Source organism: Nicotiana tomentosiformis, chromosome 1, assembly GCF_000390325.3.
Source record: "Nicotiana tomentosiformis chromosome 1, ASM39032v3, whole genome shotgun sequence".
Taxonomy (NCBI): domain Eukaryota; kingdom Viridiplantae; phylum Streptophyta; class Magnoliopsida; order Solanales; family Solanaceae; genus Nicotiana; species Nicotiana tomentosiformis.
In genome coordinates this window covers 55,340,271-55,365,534 of record NC_090812.1, presented here as the reverse complement: position 1 = coordinate 55,365,534, position 25,264 = coordinate 55,340,271, and the positions used below count along the sequence as shown (strand labels likewise).

Genomic DNA, 25,264 nt, shown 5'->3' with positions numbered 1-25,264 from the left:
TAAGGGGAAAGTTAAGAAAGTCGTGAATGGTGAAAAACATGCTTCTACTTGGCCTAACGTCAAAAATACTTGAGCCAAAATTGTGAACTTTTATTTAATATGCATCTAGAAAAGACAATATTTCATTAATAATAATCAAGCATTAACTTTTATTACTAAAGTCATAATTCCTTTTAGCACGAGAATTACTTTTTTAGCTACACATTGATGTCGTTGTACGCTTTCTTGTTGAGAAAAATATAGCTTTCATTAGGTAAAATTAAGTAAAAAAAAAATTCAAACTGAAGATGACTACTAAGCTATTTGATTCTTCTAGAAAATCTACTTCTCTTTGCTAAGAAACCAAATTAGCATAACATCAAATGGTAGGAATTTAACTTAGACAAAAAAGAAAGCCGTTGTTGTACTCTCATTTTTGAGAAAAAATAAGAGCTCTTAAATTACCTATTCAAGACTTCCATTTTATTAAAGCTTCTTGAATTGAGATGTTCCTCAATTTCTAATAATTGCACTAGTTAAATATAAATTGCACACTTTTAAGATGGAAACAGGCCATGGATGTGCATTTTCCATCAATATTATCTAGAAGATTAGTAGAAAACTAAATAAAAAGAGTGAGGAGATTCAAAAAATTATCTCACCATCCAAATTTGGTAAAAATTAAGAACCTCTCATAATTAACTACAAACTTTCATCCACTGCATTACCAACAAACCACCCCAATTTACTCACAGTTCCAGAAACACCAAAACCTTAATGAGCTTTTCCCCAAATCAAGAAACTCCCCTCATTAAATCTGTTTTAAAGTAAACAACTTTATGAAAATAAAGCCTTAACTTCAAGGCCCTTTTTTTTTCACCAATCAATGCAATAACCACCCACCTCTCACCTCCCAGCTTTAACACCCCCCCCCCCCACCCCTCAATAAGACAAAAACCAACTCTTCCCAAAAGGAGTAGAAATATACTTTACTTACCAATTTAGCAACATAGTCTTATTTGTCAGCTTTTGCACTGTAATGATAAAAACTAGGGTTCATTAACTTTATACTCAGAGCTTTTTATACCGAGGTTAATCCATTTCATTAATTACAGTCTTGTTTGACTATGTTCTTGATCTCCCAACCCACCCCCTAAAACTCAACCTCTTCTCTATTAGTCCACTTCCAATCTTCATTATTCCCTTTTAAATTGTTCAAACCATATTCTCCTTGTCCCTCCTCAATTAGTCCACACTCCCACCACACACACCCCTCTCTCTCTCTCTCTCTCTTCCAATCACCCATTTCTTAATCAATCATTAATCTTTCTTCTGTCTAAACCATAGCCAAAGAACCCCCACAAAGTTTAAAAAAGAAAAAAGAAAAGTAATTACTACTACTACCATTTTGTTCCAACAACAACAACCAGTCCCTCCAAGAAACCAGAAGATTCCCATAAATATAGCGCTAAAGTTTCACGCCCTCATCACCACCAACACTATAGCCACCTTTTTCCTTTTTCTTATCTCCATTTCCACTATCACAACCAATCCTTCATTACTACGGAAAATACAACCAAAACAATAAAGGAAGGATTCGTTCAAACCCTAACCCTAAGCTTTTTCCAAGAAAATCCAAGGAAATTTGGTGATTTCCTTTGAAAACAAGAAATACCCAAAGTGGGTATTGCTCAAATTTCCAAGATTTGGCAGAAGTGTCATTGTAATGTCCCAAATGAAGCACATTGACAATATCCCATCAACCCCTGGAAAGTTCAAGATGGAAAAGTCCCCTTACAATAGGCTAAGGGTGCATTTTTCCTTAGCCAAGCTTACATTTTGGTCATTTGTATTCTTGGGTTTGATCTTTGTGTTCTTCTATAGATCACCAGCTTCTTCATCCCCTGTTTCTTCAGATCTCTCTAGAAGATCTCTCAGAACCAGCTCCTACGGTGGTCCAGCTTGGGAAAAAAGGATTAAGGCTTCAGCTAAAGTAAGGTCACGTAATGGTATTTCTGTATTGGTTACTGGTGCTGCTGGTTTTGTAGGAACTCATGTCTCTGTTGCCCTTAAACGCCGAGGAGATGGCGTTTTGGGGCTGGATAATTTCAATGATTACTATGATCCCTCGCTCAAGAGAGCGCGCCAAGCGCTCTTAGAACGAACGGGGGTGTACATTGTTGAGGGTGACATCAATGATGCCACCCTTTTGAAGAAACTGTTTGATATTGTTCCATTTACTCATGTAATGCATTTGGCTGCACAAGCAGGTGTACGTTATGCCATGGAAAATCCTGGCTCATATGTTCATAGTAATATTGCTGGTCTTGTTAATGTACTTGAAATTTGCAAAAGTGTCAATCCTCAACCTGCTATTGTATGGGCATCATCTAGTTCTGTATATGGATTGAATACTAAAGTACCCTTTTCAGAGAGGGATAGGACAGATCAGCCTGCTAGTCTTTATGCTGCTACTAAAAAGGCTGGTGAAGAAATTGCTCATACCTATAATCATATCTATGGGCTTTCATTAACTGGATTGAGATTTTTCACCGTTTACGGACCATGGGGTAGGCCAGACATGGCTTACTTCTTTTTCACAAGGGATATCTTGAAGGGAAAATCGATTCCCATATTCGAGGCAGCTAACCATGGCACGGTAGCTAGGGATTTTACCTACGTAGATGATATAGTGAAGGGTTGTTTGGCAGCACTGGATACTGCGGAGAAGAGCACTGGAAGTGGTGGGAAGAAGAAAGGCCCTGCTCAATTGCGGGTGTTTAATTTGGGGAACACATCCCCTGTCCCGGTTTCTGATCTTGTCAGCATTTTGGAGAGGTTGCTAAAGGTGAAGGCTAAGAGATTGGTGATGAAGTTGCCAAGGAATGGGGACGTGCAGTTTACTCATGCGAATATAAGTTCGGCCCAGAGGGAGCTTGGATATAAGCCTAGTACGGATCTGCAGACCGGATTGAAGAAATTTGTTCGATGGTACCTCAATTACTATGGTAATGGAAAGAAGAGTGCCCAGTGATACATTCTTTCGATTGTGCGGTAGGATCCTACCATTCAATTCTTGTTCATTTGATTCTTATGATTGTTTTTAAAAGCATCACCGATCGCTGCCCTACTTTCTTGCTTTCTATATCTTGATGATGAAGCACATCAGATCCCCTGATGATGAAGTTTTGTGGTGGATGCACATTGTTTGCTTCAAAATGCAACCTGAAACAAACTTTTGTTACTTTTGGAATGTAATTGTTGTAGTTTTATCAATTTAGGATTCATGAATGATAGACTACTGCTGATTGATGGACAGCAGACATGTATCACTTGTTAAATTCTAATAAACGTAGCACACGATAGTTCCACATTTGTGATCTTCCATAGATTTACTTGGTTAGGACATTTCTGAGATCATGCTTTTACATGAATGCTGAGGTTTTTAAAAGCATCACCGATCGCTGCCCTACTTTCTTGCTTTCTATATCTTGATGATGAAGCACATCAGATCCCCTGATGATGAAGTTTTGTGGTGGATGCACATTGTTTGCTTCAAAATGCAACCTGAAACAAACTTTTGTTACTTTTGGAATGTAATTGTTGTAGTTTTATCAATTTAGGATTCATGAATGATAGACTACTGCTGATTGATGGACAGCAGACATGTATCACTTGTTAAATTCTAATAAACGTAGCACACGATAGTTCCACATTTGTGATCTTCCATAGATTTACTTGGTTAGGACATTTCTGAGATCATGCTTTTACATGAATGCTGAGGTTGTATATTTCTTATTTTGGCGGTTAATATAGTATTCTGTACTTTGTGATTCTATATTTTGTGGTTTATTATTGGAAGCTGATTATGCAGACTCATTAGAATAGATTTTTTCCATTGTTCTTTTCCCTGTTCGTTAGAGAGTTTCTTTATGGGAAAAGGGGGGCAGGGAATAGGAAGCACCATTTAAAACTAAAAAGTAGTATATTTCAGAAGATGGTAGGTTACTCCAAGATATGGAAAAATGGATGAAGTAGGGAAATTGGAAGACGAAGAATGATATGTTCATGTAGTTAAGAAGCTAGAAGAGAACCCCCAAATCCAACTTCTGTTTTTCCTCCCTTTTGAGTATGCAACTACCTAGCGCTCAACTTCGCTTTGAGGTTGCAACTCCTAACGCTCAACCAGAAAACTAGTTACTACAGGATCAAGGAGACAAAATTTGCCCTTCATCTCCTCCTACCTTTTATATTTTTATGTCTGCAAGCTAGAATGTTTCCTGCCTTCTGGAAAATCTTCAGTAGTAACACGCAAACACTAAACCCTCAAGATATGTGCTATAGGGAATTTAGCTTTCACAATCTTGCTTATGCTTATATTGTACAAAACCTTGTTTGATGGCTCTTACAAATTATCCTGGTCCTTTCAAAACGGTTAGAACTTATTTTTACTCTAACTCGGAAAGAGTAGGGGATAGTAGCATGTATGATCAACTTCCAACTCTACCTTCTGTTAACTTGTAAGTGTGTTTATTTTATAGATATGCCTGTTTCATTGATTATTTGGATAATAGCGGCACTGATTCAGGATGAAGAAATTGGAATACTCTTGAATGGGTCTGAATATGTGGTGTTTCTCTAGGAGTTACTAGCTGTTAAGCCTTTAGTTTAAAAAAGTTGCAGCCTTGGTCTCTGTAAGAATTGGATCAAGAAGATGTCAAGGAACATATATTTGTGAAAGCTTGCGTGCTCACTGAGAATCCATTTATCTCTACTCAATTCTGATCGTGTGAACTTTTAGGAAATAGGAAGAGTCTACTAAACTTCTGGTCCTTTCACATTAATAGTGAAAGCTCTTCCCAGATTTCGTTCTTTTCTGAGCATTTACAAACATTTGGAATTCTGGAGTCTGTAGCAGCTTTCCTTGGACCAATTTTCAGACATTTGGAATAGCATTTTTGACATCTGTAGCATTGTCATCGATCTTGTTATTTTCAGTTTGCACATCATGTCTATGTATTAAGATTTCTTTTAATAGTTTGCATATCAAGCATAACCGTGTAAGTTAAAAGTACATGATAAAATGGTAAATCCTCTTGAGTAGCTTATCAGTTCATATAAACACAAACACGACCAAGAAACTTAATAGTTCCAAAATATATACTAGTACTTAGTAGTAAGTATCATATAATGGTAGATCCTGTTTTTACTGCTTGTAAAATAAATTTTGACAGTTAGTTGCAAATTTGTTAACCGACAATATTTGACAATTCTTTTTGCGTTGTTATCTACTAGGTGCAACTTGACATTCCTAACACATTCTCCCTTTGACAGATGGAGTTTCCTTTTGGAATTATCCTTTCGTAACCCTGCTTTAGTGTCTTGGTAGCCACATTTTGTTGCATGATTCGCGGCCTTGCCTATTCATATGACCAAATCTTAGACACTTTGGTAACTCTCTTTCTTCCCTCAGAATGGGGACGGTGGCTATTTCTCATTTATCCTATTACTAGTGATATAACTCGCACGATTGTAAATGAAATTAGTAAATTTATACCTATTCATGTAGTTGTAAATTTATTTAAAATAGAATAGATTAAATTTTATTGTATATTTTATATATTTGATCATATCTCAGATATAAATAATTCTATTAGAAGTAGAATTGCATTTCTTGTTAGCATATTTACAAAAGATAAATATGTAGGCGTGTGAAGCCTAACATGAATCTTTTATGTATATGTTATTAATACTGGCATTTAAGTATTTTGATATATTTATTGCGTTAGATAATAGAATATTTGTTTGTTAAAAATTTTCATTTATTCAAAAAACATGCTGATGAAGTGAAGTAAAGAAATTTAAAGTTGACAGAATACAAATCAAAAGAAGGAATCATCCATCTAAATCTCGTGCATAAAAAAATAATCGATCAATCAAGAAGGCATCCCACCAGCAAGCAGTGTTATCAGCTTAGAATGGAACTTGTTCATGTAATATAAAACTTTTACTCTGGTTAATTGCAAGAAGCTCTTTGCTGCTTAGTATTTTGTAGTCAGTTCTATCAATCGATCGTGTATTACATTCATTTAACAAAGGCTCATATTAATAGAATTGTGGTCCATTTGTAACGGTTAAGATAAGTAAAAAAAGGTGACAAAGGCTGGAGATGAAGATATAGCACAAAGGCATAAAGCATGAGTCAAATTGATAGCACTTAAATAGGTCTTATGGATAGTCCCAATCACCAAAGAAAAAATGTATAAGCATGACTAAGATAACAATTAAAAATGCGATAGCTATACTCTAAATCACCAATCATTCTAGCATTAGGTAAATTAAGAAAAATATAGAAAAAAGAACATATATGAAAGCAAACCATATTAAACAGAATAGTTATGAAGAAGAAAAATACGAGTATGACATGCTACAACAAAAAAGAAGCAGGATGATGAAGCGTATATTATAATGCTATTGTAAAGGAGGTAATAAGTCATTATGCCACAAGAAAACAGCTATTTCAAGTTGATATAGCAATAAGGTTTGTACAAAGAGTTTTTTGGCTTTTACTTCCCTCAACTGATTTAGATGAACATTCTCTAAGCCGGCTTCATAATTCTAAAAATCCAAACTATAAAGCTACATGTTTGTTCGTATAACGCAATGATCGAATGTATTAAATCATATGAAGTGTCACCCAATTCTCAAACAATTATATCCAAGAAGCCAAAACAATATGAGTGATACCATAAGTTTGACGGACTTAGATCCTCGGAGAGAAGATATTCCATGTTGAAGTCCATTTATTGCTTCAAAATAACTAACTTCGCTGAGAGGAGCTACCTGAACGTACACAATAGAATTCAGCCATCTCGTTAATGTTTAACTCCCCATCATTGGGAATATAAACTTCATCTAAAGCTAATTATTTTGAAAGATTTCAAAAACTAAGGTTGGAGATTATTTTTTTTTTAAAGTTTGCAAAAACAGATCAAACAAACACCTTTCCAATAACTCGAACACTAAGTTTGCAAAGTTAGTTTTTGCAAACTCTAAAATAAACTATCTAAGTAATTTAGCTCATCTTGGCCGTGGAAGGATTGCACATTGTTAATATCTCATCAAGCATCACAATTTTTCTAATAACTTATAAAACACAATAAGCTTACCATATCAGAATTCAGTATACTTTCTCTTAAAATTAATAGAGCACATAAAGAAGTATTCTCTTGCTTTATTGCAAAGTGGTAGAAGATCTTGGGGAAGCTTCATTCATTCACTAATTTTCTCTGTTTTGACATGTCCAATCAAAAGAATGAGTAAAAAAGCAGTGTAACTCGATCGAAATACATCAAAATAAAATTTAAAAAAATTAACCATACCTTTTCAGCAAGACAAGAAACAAATTCAAGATTTGAAATTTATAGGTTTTGGATTATACCCCTTTGAAGTTACTGTGTTGAACTTTGAAGACAAATATAAAGATTGGACAAAAGCTATATTTGATTCGGCTGAACCCGTACCGTTATGGTACATACGCCCCTGAGCAGGACTATAGGATCTGTAGTGTGGCCCCTTCTTGCTCTCATGAATATAATCTTATGGTGGCTCTGTAGGCTTCTAATTATCTTTATTTTTATTTTTGCTTTCCATCCCCTCCGGCTGCATGTTGCATCACTTCTTATCATGTTCCTTTGCCTCTGTAGCGTATTTAGCACTTTTCTTTTTTCATGAGGCTTGCTTTTTTTGGCTTTGATTCATTATTTTCTGTAAAACCTGCAGATAAATAAATAACATCTTTTTCAGTTTACAAATTATGGTAATTAAAATTAAATAGTGGAAATCGAACAACTCTGTGAGAACATATCCTGAAGTTAACTGTATTATGCTTGTCCCGTTACCTAGTTAAGGAGTAGCCATAGTTAAGAAATCATACAATAATCTAAAAGAATAGCCGTTTTTCGTTTAAGATATTGATAAAATATTTGGATGGCACTGGCTTTGACCCTTTGTTATTAGTAATGCGGCTTCATGATTTTACAACATGCTTGCTCAGGTTACTTAAGCTCTATAGTCTATATATAGGGTATAAAAATATAGTAATGAATCTGCTCGTAGACATAGGGATTAGTAGTTTAGTACACATCGATTACTCATTTTTATTAGAGAATATTAGATACTGAAAAGGATGAGCAGATTAATTAATTGGAGAAAACTACATGCGATAATTAACAAAAATAAAAGTAATAACTATTTAACAGTTAAAAAAATAGAAAAAATACGCAACATTAATGAAAAGAAGAAGCAGTTAACAAAACAAAGACAAATGGCATGGGGAATAGGAAAATATATGTAGTTAACAAATTGTATCGAAAGAAGCCAAAAGAAAAGAGAGGTATTCTTGGCCAATGCGTTATGCAACGTCGGTTAGTTTCAAGAGAACTGGATTTCTAATTATGCCAATAAAAAGAGGACGAAAATATGGCAAATTAGTCCACTTCTGACAGAAAGAAGTGGAGTAAGTGTCTTTAATATTCTATAGAGGAGGCAATGTCATTCGAATTGCCTGTACCTGAGAGAAATTAATCAGAATAATCTATCAAAATTTTATTAATTGTGGCAAGCAATAGAGGTATCTGTCTTGGTCCCTCTTAACACACTTCAACATTGTCTTCCGTATTAACATATCTGCTATATTTCTTGTGTATTATCAGATATAGTATTAGATATGTCATAGCCCACAAGGTAGTTGCCAAAAATAATACCAAGCAAAACAAAGAAAGGAACAAAAAGAGAAAAGTTTTGAATTATGCTTGTTAAGTTTGATAACAGAGTTAAAAAAGATTAACCATGAAAAGCAAAAGAAGAATGCAATAATTACAAGATTTAATATGAAGTGCACTAAAAGATCAAGCTTCAAGAAACATAGATAAGTATACTTTGAGGAATGAAACACTTGAATGAGAAACCTAATAAGATAAGAAGCTTAGCATGTTTAAATTCCACTCCCCTATAATGAAAAATGCTTAGTAGCAGTAACCATGTACTACATACAGATCATAGTGGTAACAATAAAAGTTTTGTTTTCTAAAGAACCAAATGTTATGAATTCAACAACAATTTCTTTTAATATCTGTTACGCAGAAGAATTCCAAGCATAAAATTTATAGGCAGGCAGCGTCTATCACACTCAATATATACCAAGAAGAAAGTAGAATCCTAGGAGCATATAACAACACAACTAAAATATTTAATGAATATTCCACAAATATAATCAGAACTGAAGCAAACCATGCCATGAACACATTGCAATAAACCGTATGTTACACTTTGGTTTGAAAATATTATTGTATTGTTGAGGAATAGCTATCAGTTGCTACTGACATTTTAAATAGAAAGGAAAAAATAGGACAAAAGAGCTACTTTATAGATGGGTCATATATGTCAGAAATAATGAATCCTTCAAACCTATTCATTGCAAAATCAATAATTTGGAGTTTCAACTGCCCCCAAATTCTGTTAGAAATCACTCGGGGGTGATTCTTGCCCACCCAAAACTGCTCAATTGATGAAGGGTAGAGATGACTGGTACATCCAATAACTGTGTAAAGACAAACAAATAAATACATAAGTTTTGTACAGAGTAAAAGAACAAACCGTAGCTTTTGCTAATTCAGAAGAGAACGACGTAAGATGAATTCACTAAATTTAATCACTTCAAAGAGAGCATTTAGTAGATATAGGTACCACATTCAGGCCTAAGGCATTTTGCAGCGATGAGGGGAAGAGATGTCGACTGTATCAAGCCGCCGGAGTAAGCATTCGTCATGTCAATTTGACAAAGCATTCGTCGTCAGTCTACTAATCGTGTCACTCTTACATACATGTTCACTTTTAAAAAAATCAAAGAATTGAAAGGGAGTGAAGAATCGAACACCTGGCTACACTGCTTCAGGAGCGGAGAAGTGGCCTAGAGATATTTTTATTTTTTGTGCTCTGCCTCAGGGATAACCATGAATTTGTATCGTGAGGTAACAAAAAAATAGCAAAACCAATGTTGGCTGGGAAAAGGAAGAAGAAGAGACGGAGGGCAATTAACAAAAATAAAGACGTGACTTTTCATCTTTGTAAAATTATAGACGTGACGGTTAGGTACTTTTTTCCCACAGATTAAAATGAAAAGCATGGTCAATTATTTGAGACAAAAGATAAATGAGAATGCTGCTCGATCAAAGTGCCACGTCAGACTTTTATGGCCCCGCATTATAATAATATATAGATTATTATACTCCTATTAGCCCTTCCCTTTGTGCCCTCAATGCACAATAAACCAACTTGTGGCCCTGAACTTTGGTGCAGTAGTAAAGGTTATATATGCAAATCTCGAGTTAGAATCTTTATTGTGAATAAACTCTGGTATAAGAATCATATTGTGATCAAACTCTAGTGTAGTACTTATTAAATAGAGAGAAACTGCCATTATCCACCGACTTTTGACTCCATTGTCCAAAAAATTAATGAATGAACCAACTTTTAGGACGCTTTTGCCAGTTATTCTTTTCTGCAATCTTCTATCACAATGTTTACATGCATTTGAACGTTGGGCAGTGCAGATATTACTTAATTTTGGAGAAACTAATTGAACAGGTATTCACTGTTGTGGTTGGCAACATGGTTAATTTGAATAACAATTTCATGAACCAAATCCACGACACGTTTTAACTTACTATTGTTATTCATTTATTACATTCCATGTCAGTTGTGGCGGATAGAAAGCTGCATATATCATATATGCTTCTCCTTCAAGAAGAGTTAACCAAAAAATCGATAAAATAATATCAAAGCTGCACTGCAGTGCAGATGCGTCTGATCACCAAACTAGTCATATCTGATTCAAACGGATCTTAGTAAGGAAAATAGCAGAGAACAAAGAGCATTATGACCTGCTACAAATTTACCTCTTTCTTTTTTCTCCAGGAAGCGGAGAGTAGGTGCAGTGCAAGGGAGTAAAAAGAAAGAAGGATGCAAAAGGGAATGAAGGAAAAAAGTGACATTCCAATCTATAATGGCAAAGGTTTTCTATCTGGCCATGATTCTACTTTCTCAAAGTACTTCACAGGCACCGCACCATCAAACCCCTCCGTCAAGATAACTTTGTTGTCTGAGATATAAAGCTTCATCCCGTCTGAAGCAATGTATAACAGTGAGAAACATGGAAAAGTAGGATTTTTGAATTTTCATATCACTTTCTCAACTATCAACTTATGAATATGTTCTCTTTGTGATTTCGAGGTTAGTTTTTGAATCTAGAAAGAATATATAACGAAGCTAAAACATCAGTCTGAATACAGAAAGTTAGAATATTGTTTCCTGTCATCTCACTGCAGATATTACTTATTTCTTGAGAACCCATTATAGGTTTCTAATATGTTCAGTCTCTAACTAGTACCTTATTCGATTCCATTTTATTGGAATTATGATAAAACTTTAGAAAAACTTTACTAGAATTCAAAAATCAAAACAATTACCTGCCAGAGCTCTTCTCACATCAAGAAAGATGAGGACATTAACATCTCGCCTCATTCCTGGTCAGTGGAAAAGATTATTCAGTTACCCAAGAAAACCAAGTATATTGAAGTTCAGGTGAACTATCTAAAAGCAAGAGTCCGTTGCTGATAAGGAAGATACAGAAGGTCAAAGATAAACAATGATGCATAAGAAATCGCAGGAAATGATTCTTAGAAATGCACCATGTCAGGATTCTACTAGATCAACTATTGTACCTTTGATGGTACAGTTGAGAAATTTGTGTGTTACAGGAATAGGGGCGGATTCAGTTCAATAGCTACGGGTTCCCGTGAACCCAGTAACTTTTGTCTAGACCGTGTATTTGTATTGAAAAATTCATTAAATGTATAAAAATATTTAGCTTGGAACCCAGTCCGTTCATCCAGTTAGTATTGTATATTAACTCGAGATTTTTGTAGGAACCAATAAACCTTAAATCTTGGATCCGCCTCTGCATATAATGTTGTACTACGATATTTGGAGATTATGTCTGAATCTGAGAAACAGATATGTCCTCACAAAAGGGCCATACTCGTAATGCAGGCCATGATATTTGTTACAAAACTATGGGAATTCTTGTTATCTAATAATTGGAATCATCTAATTATACATTTTTTATTTCCTATACTCTGTACATGCATGCTACCAATTTCTATAGTTCTTCTTTAGTTCCCAATTTGCCCTTCTTCTTGGTGTTTGGGGAAGGTTTAGGGTTAAAACTGGAGATGCAATGAACGAAATTTTAGATTGTCCATTGCTTCATTGTAGTTAGTGAACTAATGAAAACATGAAATAATGACCAAACTCCATCCTTAATAAAGGAAAATAAAAATAAATGTATCCACCAAAGTCAATCTTTTTCAAATTTTGGAGAAAAATAAATTATTTTTTTAATTCTACATGTGCCCAAGTGGTGGAAGCCATTTCTTGAGATTTCAACAAGTTGGCCACTATGTTTTTGTACTAATCATCTTACTACTTATTAGAACTGTCATAAATGAAACGGTCATTCTTGTAATTAGGGGTGGCAAACAGCGGGTCGGGTCAGATATGAGCCGGTCGAAAATAGGTACTGCAAAAACGGATAAATTATCCGACCCGACCCGTGTTTAATACGAATAAAAAATGGGTTAACCAGTGGCACGCGGAGTAAAAATTTATGTGTAAAAATTCATTAAAATTACAAAATAGTAGATATGAACCCATAACTTGAAAAATATAATGGATTCAATGCTAAAAATTTCAAAAGTTGAACCCATAAGATTTAAATCTTGGATCCGCCTCTGTGCAGGAATTATTCATGCCATGAGAAACAGTAATCAGTGCAAGTAGATTTATGACATTAGCATGAAATACAATGAATTTGTAAATTGTGAAAATAGCAACGGATACAAGATCTTATAAGATATCTTACCACTAATTACTTCCCCATCTGTTGGCAAGCCACATGAGAAATGGACATGTAACCTTTTCATCTGTTTGAGTCCATGCTCCAAAATTGATTCCAAATTCTTCTTATAAGTGCCATGTACACAAACTGCATATTGCCACAAATGAAAACCAAAACATCAGAGACAGAAATTCTCAAGTAAGACCCAGGGAGACATTGATATAAAAATTGTTCTTCAGCACGAGATGAGGAAGTAATCTCAATTTATATTACAATATTGAAAACAAGAACCTAAAAATGAAACTTGAAGAGTTTTTTGAACTTACATTATACATGTATTGAGTTCAGGATCACCCCTCTTCTGGTCAATATTACAATATATAAAATGAGAATTTGAAAATGAAACACTGAATTTTTGTACTCTTAACATTATACATTTATTAACATTAATCAGATTTTAGCACTTTATACAAAAGAAAATTACTCAGATGTTAGTATCTGCTACTACATTGGTAAAAGCAAGATCTTTTCAGGAAAATTATCAACAATTTAAAAATTTTGCCAGTTAAGTTGCGATAGAAGGAATACATGGCAGTTTGACATTGAGCAAGACCCAAATTTATTCCTTTTAGCCCTATGACCAATCAACCCCCACCCCCATGATATTGAATAGGGTGCTTAGAATTTATAAAACAGTTCAAATAGTAACCCAGACAGACTCCAAATAAGAGTGATTTTTCCTATGAAAAAAGACATATTCCAACTAGAAGTATTTAGAAGATATTAAATGCACAAAATTCACTATACCTGCAACTTCATCAGCTGAAAGGATCGGTTTCAATAAGCTCTCAGTTTCAACTATCTGCTAAGAGATGTAAAAACTTAGAGAAAAGATTGCCAACTCAAAGATTATGAATTGATATTGGGTAAAGGGCACATATACGTTATTTTCATTTGCAGTGTCAGAATTTGTAAATGAATATAATATAGTTGACAATGAAGAAGACAACTGTTGTTCATTTGAAGTTTCTACAAGAATAAAAACATAAATGCCAGCCAGATAGGATCTAGTCATAAAAAATAGAAAGAACTAAATACTTGGATATCAACTATGTCCAAAAGAACAGAAGAAGCATGGACATAGATGTGCAAAACTTAAATAAGAATAAATATTTGACATACTCAGTAAACGAGAAGAAGAAGCTAGATCTAGTTATACAAAAGTAATTTTGATGTCAACCATGCTCAGAATAAAGAAGAAGAACAACAAAGAACAGTGGAGTCTCCTCCACTGGAACAATATATTTTCAGCTACCAACGATGACACTGCTAACTTGTGGACCACAGAAGTCTATTGGATGTCTGCTATACCATTACTTTAGTTTACTTTATCATACAAGGGAAAAACACATTTGGGAAAGGTCTGCATATCATGAGATACCTTTTTAATTACGAAAAGATGAAATTGGAACTATTAGAAACATGAATAACATACTGATGCACTGAGAGTTTCATAATAGTGTTTCATTTGTAATACAAAAATATGGAAAATTAATTTTTATTTTGTATAATTTTGGCCTGAGATAAATTAAATAAAGAAACACACTAAGTGAGGATCATATAACTGGCCCCAACTTATTTGGGACTGAGGTGTAGTAGTTTATGAATAAGATGCGGATGCAGTGAGAATTTCATAATAGTTTGTCATTTGTAATACAAAATTATTAGGAACAATAAGGGTGTAAATGCTTGCACTAAATGAAATATGCTTATAGGCACTCCACTAACACACTTTCTAAAGTGCATGAATTGAAGGAAAATACATGTCCAATCTCTCACTTTCTAGTCTTTCATTCTCTTTCTCTTTCTCTTTCTCTTTCTCTTTTCATCTCCAAACATATTGAGACTTTACCTCTTTATTCATCAAAACTCACAAATTTGTCCAGCTATAGTGGAAGACTGGAAGCACCCTGACTGGCCTAATTTATTGACAGAGTAATCCAACATAATTCTGCTCGAAATAGGAAAGGAAATAACATTATTCCACCTAAGGAAAGAACGTACCTTTACTGTGTGGCCCTGGTTAGCACGTATCAGAAGTTCTCCATTCTCTTCCAACAGACCGAATCTTTGCTTATTATCCTTCCGTACTGCCTATAAGAAAACAATGGAAACCAGTTCGCTCAATTGAAAGAAAGGAAGGAGGCAACAAATTAAAGGAGCACAAGGCTTCGCATAACTAACCTCTTTGACATCATCAACTGTGTGTGACCTCAATGGGACGTTCGCAAATGTTTTTAAGTTTAGCTTTAACAGATCCTGCACCTTCACATACCCATCATTCCTCATATTCAAGTTTAGCTCAGAGGCCATGTGCCGCAAAATGCGTGTCCTAAGTTTAAACAACATTACAGAATATTCGAGATATCATATTTAGTTTAGACAAAGTTTGGATTTTGATAAGAGAACTAAGAAAGTTTAAGACAAGTGACACTTGGTACTTAACGAACTATAATTTCAAACTACAGGATGTACATACCCTTAATACCTAGAGACCTGGAACTAATCACTTCCAATGATCATCATGGCTAGACAAAATTTTCTAAGTATTATTTTTCTTTTATTAACTCCCCCTCCCCCTGATTTTCGCAAAGTATTGCTGGTCCTAAACCAGGATAAAGGAAGAAGATCGTAGTAAGTTGAAGTGTAAAATGGTGTACCAAAGAATTATTATGAATCTTGGAATAACGAAGGACCCAAATAAAGCAAAATTGGCAGAGAGGATTCATAAAGCCAAAGCCAACTAATTGGGACTACTGTTCTGTTGATTGACTGATTGAATTTTCTTTAACTATCATGTGTCACAAGAAGGATGATAGTCTATCAACATGAATTACCGAAATCATTGGCACATGACCTGAATAGAGGGAAATGTAAACAAATGAATCATATAGTGCACCCAATTTGGAATTGAGGCTCAGTTGATTAATTGACTACATAATAAAAAAGAACAGTACCAAAAGCCGAAAGAAGAAATATAAAGTGATATACATACAAGAGTCTCCCAAGAGCATCAATTTTATCTTTGCCGGAGCTGACAGCACCACCGCCTCGGGCTCCTGATCTTTCATTATTGTCCCATTCTCTCCCTCTTCCTCTACCACCGCTGCCATTGATTAAGAAACATAATTTTCCAATTGATGATTGAAACTTTACAGAAAATTTTTTCAGCAAAAGAAGAAGAAAATATTTTACCTTCGATTGGAATGACCAAAGTCAGAGGAGGATAAAGAAGACTTGCGGAAACCCGAGCTGTCCATTGAAGAAGTAAAAGCAGGGAAACGACAGAGCAGAGAAGTAGAGAGGAAGGATGTCAAAGGGGGTGAAGGAAGAGGAAAGATGCGGCAACGTACAAGTCGCAAACTGGAGGTACTCAGTCGAGAAGTGAACATTCTAGCCCTAAAGCAAGCAGGAGACCGTTCTATTACTTCTGTGCTAGGTATAATTCCTTTTGTGTCCCTGCACTTGCTGATTTGTGTCTTCCAGAGAAAATCTAAATTTTTAATTTTGCAGTCTACATTGATTGCCACCGACGATTTTGTTTCGCTTTTGGCAGAAGTGAAATTAGGGGCTTTGCTTGGTATTTTGCAGCTCCAACTAAAATAATGGTTGAATCCTTCTTGATTTTGTGAAATTCAACTGCTTGAAGAGAAATTGGTGTTTCAGCCGGCTTATCTTTTCTTTGTTAATATGTTTTTCATAGCAGCTCCATCTCCATAAGTGAGGACTCAAAGAAGTCATTAAAGTGATATTTTAGGGCTATGTCCAGCGGCATCCCAACCTCAATCATCAACTTTGGAATATATCAGCGAGACAACAAAGACTACTGCTGTAAATTAATGGGAATGGAGACAACTGATCGGGTGACTTAAAATTCTTTACCAGTAACTCATGTTGGTATTAGCTACTATAATTTTCCAAACAAAGTTTTAAGCTCTATTACTCAAAACTTAAGTTTTAAAGAGATAATACTATGTTATATACTTTTGCTGTCAAGTAACTACTGCTTTGTAAATCCAAATAGAAATAGTGATAGCCTTGTCATATAGTTAAATTGTTAGAAGAAATTTCTGTTTCTTATTGATGTATCCCCTCAAACTGATTCAGACTTTGTTAAAGGCTTATTTAATCAACCTATTTATATGAGCCTTTTACAGATAAATCTTTATTCTTTTAAGTCAAACTACTTATAAATAAACCCTATTTATAAGTTAAACATAGTTGCTTAAATGAAAAAGGTCTACAAATAACTATAAATTGGGATTGCCATTGTCAGCTAGCATATACTTGTTCTTGATATAGACAAAATGACAGGCTCACTAATGCAATCCATAAAATTTGAAGCTTTACTGTTCCTGATGGTGAGTTAGTATTTGTTACGGTTTCCATAGTCATTTTCAGCTGCAACGTATACTACAGCTCTTCAATTTCAACTCTCCGTTCTCCTATTGCTATCAGAAGAGTGGTGATCTTCAAGAGGAACACAGAGAAAATCATATTTTAGCCGTACATGTTCTGTGATGTTCTTTCTGTAAGTAACTTATTTTTAGGCGATTCGTGTTCCCCTTACATTAAAGGGCAATCTTAAGAATTAGCTTGTTCGGGCAAATATTGTTTCTAACACAATATACAGCATTAATACAATCATCGTGCAGAATTAGCTTGTAACTCGATTTCTTTTCTCATCTTGTTATTAATGATCTTTCTTTCCATTTCTAGATGGGTTCAGGACTACACTGGACCTACGTACTACTTCTATTCCTCTCTTAATGATATATTCCATTAGATAGATATATGTTTCCAGTGTGATAGTTGTGTTACATATGCAGATGCAGGTTAATGGACTTTCAGGTGCAGAAAAGTTCCTTTCCTTCTCTTTGTGCTGTTCTGCATGTTCATTGGGTCAGGTAGCCCTGCAGACTGAAATGCTTCCCTATGTTAGTACCACAAAGTACTATAAGTTGCTACAGAAAATTGCGCTATCATTTTATTTCAACCCAAAATAACATGCTTTATAACTTTGTATTGAAATGTTAGGTTGCGTATTCTCTATGGACCGAAATTAGTAACTTCATAAGTTCACTTTTACGAACTCTTTTGGTATTTGTTAAGAAAACTTTTTTGTAATTTATTATCAATCTTTACTCATTTTTACCAGTAAGTCTTGTTGGTATTAGTTGTAACTTTTCCAACAAAATTTTAAGCAGTGCTTACTATTTTGTATTAACATATTTATCTTTAGCTGTTAATTCTTTCATCTAAATGTTCATGTTTTAAAGTACATTTGGTGACTAATTGTATGCTTTTTTTGGCAAAATCTTGTTGATATTGTGGATCTTTAAGCCATGACTGCTGAAGGAAGCAGGATTGGAGGTAGAATGACAGACGTGGAAACTACATCAGATTTCCACTGACATTCCAACAATAGTTAAAAAAGCGGCACTGCATCAGCAGAGGATTTGACCTTGGTAGATGCACTATCGCTTTCCTGGATTTTGCTTTATTTGAGGTGCCTCAAATATTGCTTTTAGATACATTATGTTATTTCCTATGAGTTTCAAAGAATACACTCGATGTCAAACTGTCTAAATTCTGGTGTTTTTTTTTGTTAAAATGTTTATCTACCTTTCCAAAATTTACATGTGCAGATAGATAACCGTCGCCCATGTTTGTGCTGATAGCAGGATCTATAATACAACTGTATGGTATATCTCTCAGGTAAAGTTTTTCTTCTCACAATCTGATATAAGGTTTTAATTTTTTCTAGACGTGGAATGGAATTGGCCTGGCTAATGAAAAAAATTGTTGTTAGGACTATGGGGTACCAACTTGGCAAAAACTTCAGATAGGTGTGATTGGTAATAATCAATCTCTATATTGCTAAATGATATAATCATTGATAAGCAGGTCATTACCACATAACTTGATACATTCAACTGATTTAGATAAAACGATGCATTTCTTTCGAGTTATGGCTTAACTAGGGGGATCGAGCTATGAATTGATGGAAATTTTCTTTTTGTTCTTCACTGAGGCCGAGCCTTGGCGCAGCGGTAACAGTTATTGCTGCATGACTAGGAGCTCATGGGTTCACAGCAAGAAACATTCTCTGGCAGAAATGCAAGATAAGACTACGTATAAAACTGTATAGAAATGTGATCCAGCCTTTTTCCGCCGTTCTCTGCTCTCTGTTCCTCACTGCCTCCGCCAAGTTATTTGAATCCATTTTGTAGGGACAGTACAGAACAACAAATGATATCAATGTGATCTGGCCTTTCCCTAAACTTGGTGCATTAGCGAGAACTTAGTGTATCGATCTGGCATTTTATATTCTCTGTTCCTTGCTAGCCCCTGCAATTTATTTGAATAGCGACATTATAGAACAGACCAATGATATCAATCTGCTTATCTGCAGGTATGGATACAAGGGCATACCGCTTGAGTTGCTTGAAAGAAACTAACATTTTTTAGATTGATTTGCCAGAGGTCTTGCAGGTTAAAACTACTGTTCTAAAAGAGGCAATCAATGAATAAAAACACCCAATGCTGACAGCAAAATCATTGAAGAGAGTGAAAAGATTGGTTTGAAAAGCTTCAATCATCAGATTTAGAGCTAAAGAAGAATACAATGTGGGTATTAGAGGGAATCATCTACGATCTATCACACTCTCATGCAATGGAAGTACTTAATGTTATTGCAAATAACTGTGCCTCTGGTCATACAGTACTTTTAGCAGATCTCATGAACAAGCAATCAACCACAATGTGCAGTTCCATTTTCCATTTCTATAGTGATTGGCCTCTTCTGTTGTTGCCATCACTAGGATTTTCTCAAGTTAATCTATGCACTACAGATATTCTTTTATGCCTTTGTAAAAAATACTTACATTTGGAATGCATAGTAGCACCAAGAAAGCTAAAAGAATGCAACACCAGCTTATCTTTGTTATTGAAGGACTGTAAGCATAAGTATATTGATCTCTTTTAACTTCTGGAATTATATTCTACTGCGATGTAGATCAGGGAAAATTTCATTATCTGGGATTTCAACTCAAGTTAACTCTCAACCCATTAGCAATTTTTACCCTGCTGCACTATCAGCAGGAAGATACTAACTTCATTCATATCCTTGACATGTTTTTTCATTGCTTAGGAAATACTATCTCATCAGACTCATGGGCCAAAATCCATTAAATGTTAATTTATCTTTGCAACAATAAGACGCAGAACTTCTTACGTATTGCAAGTGCTCCTGCTTGGGAAATGTTAACAGATCTTACAAGTGATTGTTGTCTTCATCACAGAGCAATATTTTTTAAGCAAAAGTTACCATGATATAAAACACATGTTCTTCAAATAAATATTGTACTCTTCACGCTGGCAAATAATATTTATCGAAATAAAACACGCTCTTGTGTTGGGCCCGTGCTTGCACGGGCTTATCCCATCTAGTATGGAATAAGCTGGGTGAACCAATTGGGTCAATGGGTCACGCTCCAATTAGCTCTCTGGGATTTCTCTTATGGCGGTCCTTTATTAACCGTTTTTCAGACCCGCAACAGTGAATTCAAAGACCATAGAGATTGTTATGGACAATTTTAAGGACATTATTGTCTTTAGATTAATCTATTTTTATCCTATATTTTATTTATTACAAACTACATAACACTTGCATAAATTAAGCATCTATTAGTAACATCAATTTTAATAGAGTTAGTACCCTAAAAACCCCTTAAACTATCATATTTTTGTCAGTTTCCTACTTAAACTATTCGGTGTCCCCAAAACCCCTCTGAAGTATATTGTCCTTCATATTAAAACTCCCTCATTGCTGAGCATGCATAACGTGTGTAAACACTCGCTTGGGAGTGCGTGGCGGCAAAAAAAGCCATCAAAATGGCTCATATCACAGAAAATAATGGCTAATTAGCCTAACCCTCTTTCATATTTATTTTTTTAATATGTATTCTCCTTATTTCAGTTATATCCACCTTTCTTTCTCATTTTTCACCATTATTCCTTATTTATTTTTTTATTTTTCTTCTTTATTTATCACCTTCTTCTTCATTTTTTAATCTTTTTTCTTCAGTTTTCCATATGGGTTTCCTCTGGAAAAATTTTCCCTCTCTTGTTTCCTCTGAAATGATTTATTCTCTTTCTTGTTTTAATCTTCTTTCATGTCTTACACATATTATTGAAAGAATACCAATTTAAATCTTCTTATTAAATTCAACACCTTGTAGAGAATAAAGTTGAATATCTTGAACCTTTTTTATGTAATCTGGAATTAGAGAATGTAATTGTAAGCCAATTGATTTTTTATTTGCGAAATTTTATTTTGTGTAATCTATTTTATGTAATATAAGATGTTTTTTAAGAAATGCGACACCATATGCCTTTATTTATATTTATTTGGAGTTAAGCATAAAGCACAATCATAATTAAACCTAAAATTTAACACAGTACATTAAATATTATTATGGCCAAAACTCCTAAAATTAATCAATCATCTGAAAGTAATACATCATGAGTAAACTATATAAAAGGAATATAGTTCAGGTGGTTTTTGGGGACACCGGATAGTTTAAGTAGGTAATTGACAAAAAATGATAGTTTAGGCGGGTTTTAGACTGAGTTAGATAGCCACGTGTAGTGCTACATGGCACGTTTTTTAAATCATTAGGAGCGTGTACTACACGCACCTCTAAGAATGCAATGAGGGGTTTTTAATATGAAGGGCAATATAGTTCAGGGGGATTCTAAGGACACCGAATAGTTTAAGCAGGACTGACAAAAACATGATAGTTGAAGAGGATTTTTGGATATTAACTCATTTAATATAAGAAACGTTGCAATCAAACTTTGTATTGACTATACTAAATTTACACCAAGTTATATGTTGACAAGATTCATCACTACTGGTGAGGTGGGAGGATTTGCAAGAAGGGTGATACAAATCAGAGATCCTTGAACTATTTCAATTTAAAAGGGATTGGCTCTTATAATAGAAAGTAGAAACTATTGTGAACAAACTGGTCTAACATACGTTTTAACAGTGAAAGAATCCCACCATCCCTGGGCAATTGAGAGTTTGATTGAGTTACCAAGTATTTTGATGAGATTTGTTTCTGCTAACCAATCAAAGGAAGAAGCAGCATCCGGTAATAGGGAGAAAATAACCTTGCAAATAATTCATATTTTGATGAGATTTGTTTCTGCTAACCAATCAAAGGAAGAAGCAGCATCCGGTAATAGGGAGAAAATAACCTTGCAAATAATTCAAAACTAGCACCACCAAGGGATGTGATTGAACAATTAAGATCACTCTACCCTCAACTAGAGTCCTTGATAGAAAGAAGTACTATTTCTTCCTTCCTTCAGCTCCTTTTGCGTCTTTCCTCTCTTCTTAGTAGTCGAGGGCCAGAGAGTATCCCAAGCTCCAAACATTCATAGAGGTAATCGAATGATAATGAGAAAGTCAAACCATCCAACTCACTTCCGGCTGTGTATGTAGTGCCAAGTTTGACAACGTTCCATTTGTTTAGGACAAGATAAGAGCTACTCTACTAATTATCTCGCTTCAAGGAAAGCATAATTCAAATTCCATTCAGGTTTGCACAAGTTCATGAATTAGTAGCCTACTTCCAAAACTTTGATGAGACGGGGAATTGAAAAACAGCAGCTAAATATAAATATACCACAAGTACTAAGAGAATCGGATTGCCAATTTAAAGCTGGAAATGTTCCCTTATCATCTCTCAAAACAAAATTTGTTCCATTCAAACTCGGCCATACAAAAACAACTTAGTCTATAATTTTGAAGATGGGACTTGACCAAGAAACTAGAAATCCCGTGCCATGATCTTCTCTAAGCCACAAGAGTACTGGCGGTGGTAGATTCACTGCAAGGCAAAAATTGACCTCAGTAATGCAGTTCTCTAGATTTTGTAGAGTTAAACAAATTCATGAACTAAAAAGGGCTAAAGTGGGGGGCGCTAATAAAACTCATATAATATTAACCGCAACTATAACACACTCGACCACATTGTGCACACAGAGCACTGCAAGTAAAACTTTGCCAGGTGTCCACCTCACTAGTAACCATCACAAAATATCTATACAGGCGCAATGTTGGGTATCTAGGACATCAACCCAATAAAGTAGCCAAAGGGTAAAGGATGAACAAAGCAATATCCAATTTATTAAATCGAACAATACAAGCCCCCGAAATAAAATTAATCCACTTCATTCATAGACCTAAATAGCATATTTGGTGGAACCACAGAGACTCCAGGTAGAAATAATTTAGCTAGTAAATTTCCCTAAGACAGATATTTCGAAACAAAATTTCAACTTGCACACATATAACACATATAATCAAAGTCAGAAGCAGTTCACCGCTAAAATAAAATACACAAGAGTGAACTTACTACTTCCAGACTGGTGGAAGCTTCTTTGTTTTCTTATAGTAGCGAGCAAGTCGATGAATCCTGCTTTCGACGAGAATCAACCTAAACTTGGAATCCTTGTCTTTCCTGTTTCTTTCAAGATGCTTCCTGATGGCCACTGCTTTCTTGATAAGGTGGTAGAGATCCTCGGGAATCTCAGGAGCAAGTCCTGATTGGAAACATTAACAGGTTAAACAAGCATTCCTTTAGAAAAGTCATATCAAGGAACATTAGATACACAAAAAAGAAAAATGAGTACCATGAGCCTTCAGAATTCTGAGAATCTTGCTACCGGTTACACTCTTCACTTGAGCAATTCCATGAGAATCACGAAGAATAACACCAATTTGAGAAGGTGTCAAACCCTTCTTTGCAAACTTGCAGATGTTATCCTCAACCTGGAAAGCACAACATTGCTGTTACTTGACAAAAGCTAAAATGACTTGACCACGCTTCAACAGTCACACACCAGTCAGTTCAGTGATGCAAGGCCAAAACCTAAAAAGTTCTATCTGAGGTATGGTAAATTGAAATCACACGTTCAAACAACATGGAGAAATGGTTACACAATTGTTTGTGGAAACATGTCATCGTGCATTCATGCAGAAACTACAGGCATTAAAGAGGCATCAGTAACTTATACTAAAGGTCACATTTCCTCAGGCCAGTAGTTAATCCCTTATATTGATTCTTCAGTAAATTTAAAATGAATCTACAAAATTCCTAGACCTAGAAATCCCACCCACTGAAGCTAAAGACGTACATATTCAGTTCAGGTACAAACTAATAACATAATCATCATTAAATGAAACCAGCTATTCAGCATTTCCATAACTTTTTAAACAACTATTAAAACTATTAAATAAATCAATCAACTATCAGCTATCAGCTATATGAATACTTTGCTTTATCCAGGTTTTAGTATTTAGAGGATTCGCCCGTGTCATTATGTGGAAATTTAGAATTCAGACAAGGTATCATTACAACCTCTACATTTTTCTTTCCAATTTTATTAGTTATCAATTTATATGTATGAAAGGAAACAAAAGGAAAATTCAAGTTTTTTAATAAGCAATAAATTCCTTACATCAGGAGCAGAGATTTTCAGCCAGCTTGGTGGAGTCCTCTTGTATGGAAGAGCTGAAGCTGAAATACCCTTACTAAGCACACCAAAGAAGAAAAAAGATTGACAAAATACAAAAATCAGTACAATGTGGCATGGACAAGTGATACTTAAACAGGAGGTAGGAATAAACAAACCCTCGACTGTGCATACGACCCATGGTGGCTGTTTGGTGGCGTACGGTGGTGTGCGAGTGGCTGCCGCGCTCCGGTTGGCTCTATCAGCGAAACCCTAGAATTACAACTGGAGGAGGATTAGGGTTTTCTATATATAGGTTCTTTATTTGCACTCAAGTCCTTCCTATTCTTTGAATTGTATTTTGATCTTTTAGGATAGTTACATATTACGCCCTGGTGTTCAGTGATTTTCAAGAACTTTCTAAAAAAGAAAGACTCGTCCCGTTATTTCAATTAAAAATACAAATTTGTCCCTAAACTATACAAAATGATTAAGTATTGGTATTAGACCAATCTTTGTCGTAATAAAAATGGGTTAAATTTTCCTTTATTGACTAGCAGTCCATCATTAAAGACTAATCTCCAACATTAACAAATAGTTCAGGGGACAATTTCAATCGTTTTACGTGGAAAATATCCGTTACAAATGCGGATAATCTTACGTTAATATTTACTATTAACAAATAAATTTGGTCCAAAAAATTAATCAATCAATCGATCATTTGACCAAATCCGAAGC

General features: G+C 34.9%; 3 protein-coding genes and 1 long non-coding RNA gene across 9 annotated transcripts; 2 read left to right on the top strand and 2 right to left on the bottom strand.

The window, feature by feature from the left end:
- The first annotated feature begins 797 nt into the window (after positions 1 to 797).
- LOC104088799 (UDP-glucuronate 4-epimerase 3) lies at positions 798 to 5,597 on the top strand. Of its 2 annotated transcripts, none has more exons than XM_009593535.4 (2): positions 798 to 3,033; positions 5,314 to 5,597. In XM_009593535.4, exon 1 carries the CDS (start codon positions 1,706 to 1,708, stop codon positions 3,011 to 3,013), a length of 1,308 nt encoding a protein of 435 aa, XP_009591830.1. In that variant the 5' UTR covers positions 798 to 1,705; the 3' UTR covers positions 3,014 to 3,033; positions 5,314 to 5,597. The 2 variants fall into 2 exon arrangements, with proteins under 2 accessions (XP_009591830.1, XP_009591831.1); XM_009593536.4 differs by having other exon boundaries at positions 5,275 to 5,597.
- A 3,651-nt stretch (positions 5,598 to 9,248) lies between these two features.
- LOC104091489 (uncharacterized) lies at positions 9,249 to 16,866 on the bottom strand. 3 transcript variants are annotated; one of them, XM_070183232.1, is made up of 8 exons: positions 16,193 to 16,866; positions 15,993 to 16,103; positions 15,182 to 15,329; positions 15,002 to 15,091; positions 13,745 to 13,799; positions 12,962 to 13,084; positions 11,508 to 11,564; positions 9,249 to 9,580 (listed from the first exon to the last, which is right to left on the bottom strand). In XM_070183232.1, the coding sequence occupies exons 1-8, from the start codon at positions 16,387 to 16,389 to the stop codon at positions 9,399 to 9,401; spliced, it is 963 nt and encodes a 320-aa protein (XP_070039333.1). In that variant the 5' UTR covers positions 16,390 to 16,866; the 3' UTR covers positions 9,249 to 9,398. The 3 variants fall into 3 exon arrangements, with proteins under 3 accessions (XP_070039333.1, XP_033510783.1, XP_009595140.1); XM_033654892.2 differs by lacking the exon at positions 9,249 to 9,580 and adding an exon at positions 9,947 to 9,975 and having other exon boundaries at positions 16,193 to 16,860; XM_009596845.4 differs by lacking the exon at positions 9,249 to 9,580 and adding an exon at positions 10,637 to 11,164 and having other exon boundaries at positions 16,193 to 16,862.
- Positions 16,297 to 20,052, top strand: LOC104091491 (uncharacterized). 3 transcript variants are annotated; one of them, XR_004505775.2, is made up of 3 exons: positions 16,297 to 16,436; positions 16,511 to 18,506; positions 18,646 to 20,052. It is a non-coding gene; the product is annotated as an uncharacterized lncRNA (long non-coding RNA). The 3 variants fall into 3 exon arrangements; XR_004505777.2 differs by having other exon boundaries at positions 16,298 to 16,436; positions 16,554 to 18,506; XR_011410724.1 differs by lacking the exon at positions 16,297 to 16,436 and having other exon boundaries at positions 16,515 to 16,605; positions 16,704 to 18,506.
- Positions 20,053 to 22,665: 2,613 nt separating this feature from the next.
- Positions 22,666 to 24,853, bottom strand: LOC104091493 (small ribosomal subunit protein uS15). Its single transcript, XM_009596847.4, has 5 exons — positions 24,706 to 24,853; positions 24,533 to 24,605; positions 23,705 to 23,843; positions 23,428 to 23,614; positions 22,666 to 22,899 (listed from the first exon to the last, which is right to left on the bottom strand). The coding sequence occupies exons 1-5, from the start codon at positions 24,726 to 24,728 to the stop codon at positions 22,866 to 22,868; spliced, it is 456 nt and encodes a 151-aa protein (XP_009595142.1). The 5' UTR covers positions 24,729 to 24,853; the 3' UTR covers positions 22,666 to 22,865.
- Positions 24,854 to 25,264: the final 411 nt, after the last annotated feature.

Excerpts from the sequence above, each read along its gene's own strand:
- LOC104091489 (XM_070183232.1), bottom strand. The coding sequence starts at position 16,389 with ATGTTCACTTCTCGACTGAGTACCTCCAGTTTGCGACTTGTACGTTGC. Across the intron at positions 15,330-15,992 it reads GATGCTCTTGGGAGACTCTT|GACACGCATTTTGCGGCACA; the intron begins GTATGTATATCA and ends GTTTAAACTTAG. Across the intron at positions 15,092-15,181 it reads CAGTTGATGATGTCAAAGAG|GCAGTACGGAAGGATAATAA; the intron begins GTTAGTTATGCG and ends GTTTTCTTATAG.
- LOC104091493 (XM_009596847.4), bottom strand. The coding sequence starts at position 24,728 with ATGGGTCGTATGCACAGTCGAGG. Across the intron at positions 24,606-24,705 it reads GGTCGTATGCACAGTCGAGG|TAAGGGTATTTCAGCTTCAG; the intron begins GTTTGTTTATTC and ends TGGTGTGCTTAG. Across the intron at positions 23,844-24,532 it reads TGAAAATCTCTGCTCCTGAT|GTTGAGGATAACATCTGCAA; the intron begins GTAAGGAATTTA and ends TGTGCTTTCCAG.
- LOC104088799 (XM_009593535.4), top strand. The coding sequence starts at position 1,706 with ATGTCCCAAATGAAGCACATTGACAATATCCCATCAACCCCTGGAAAG.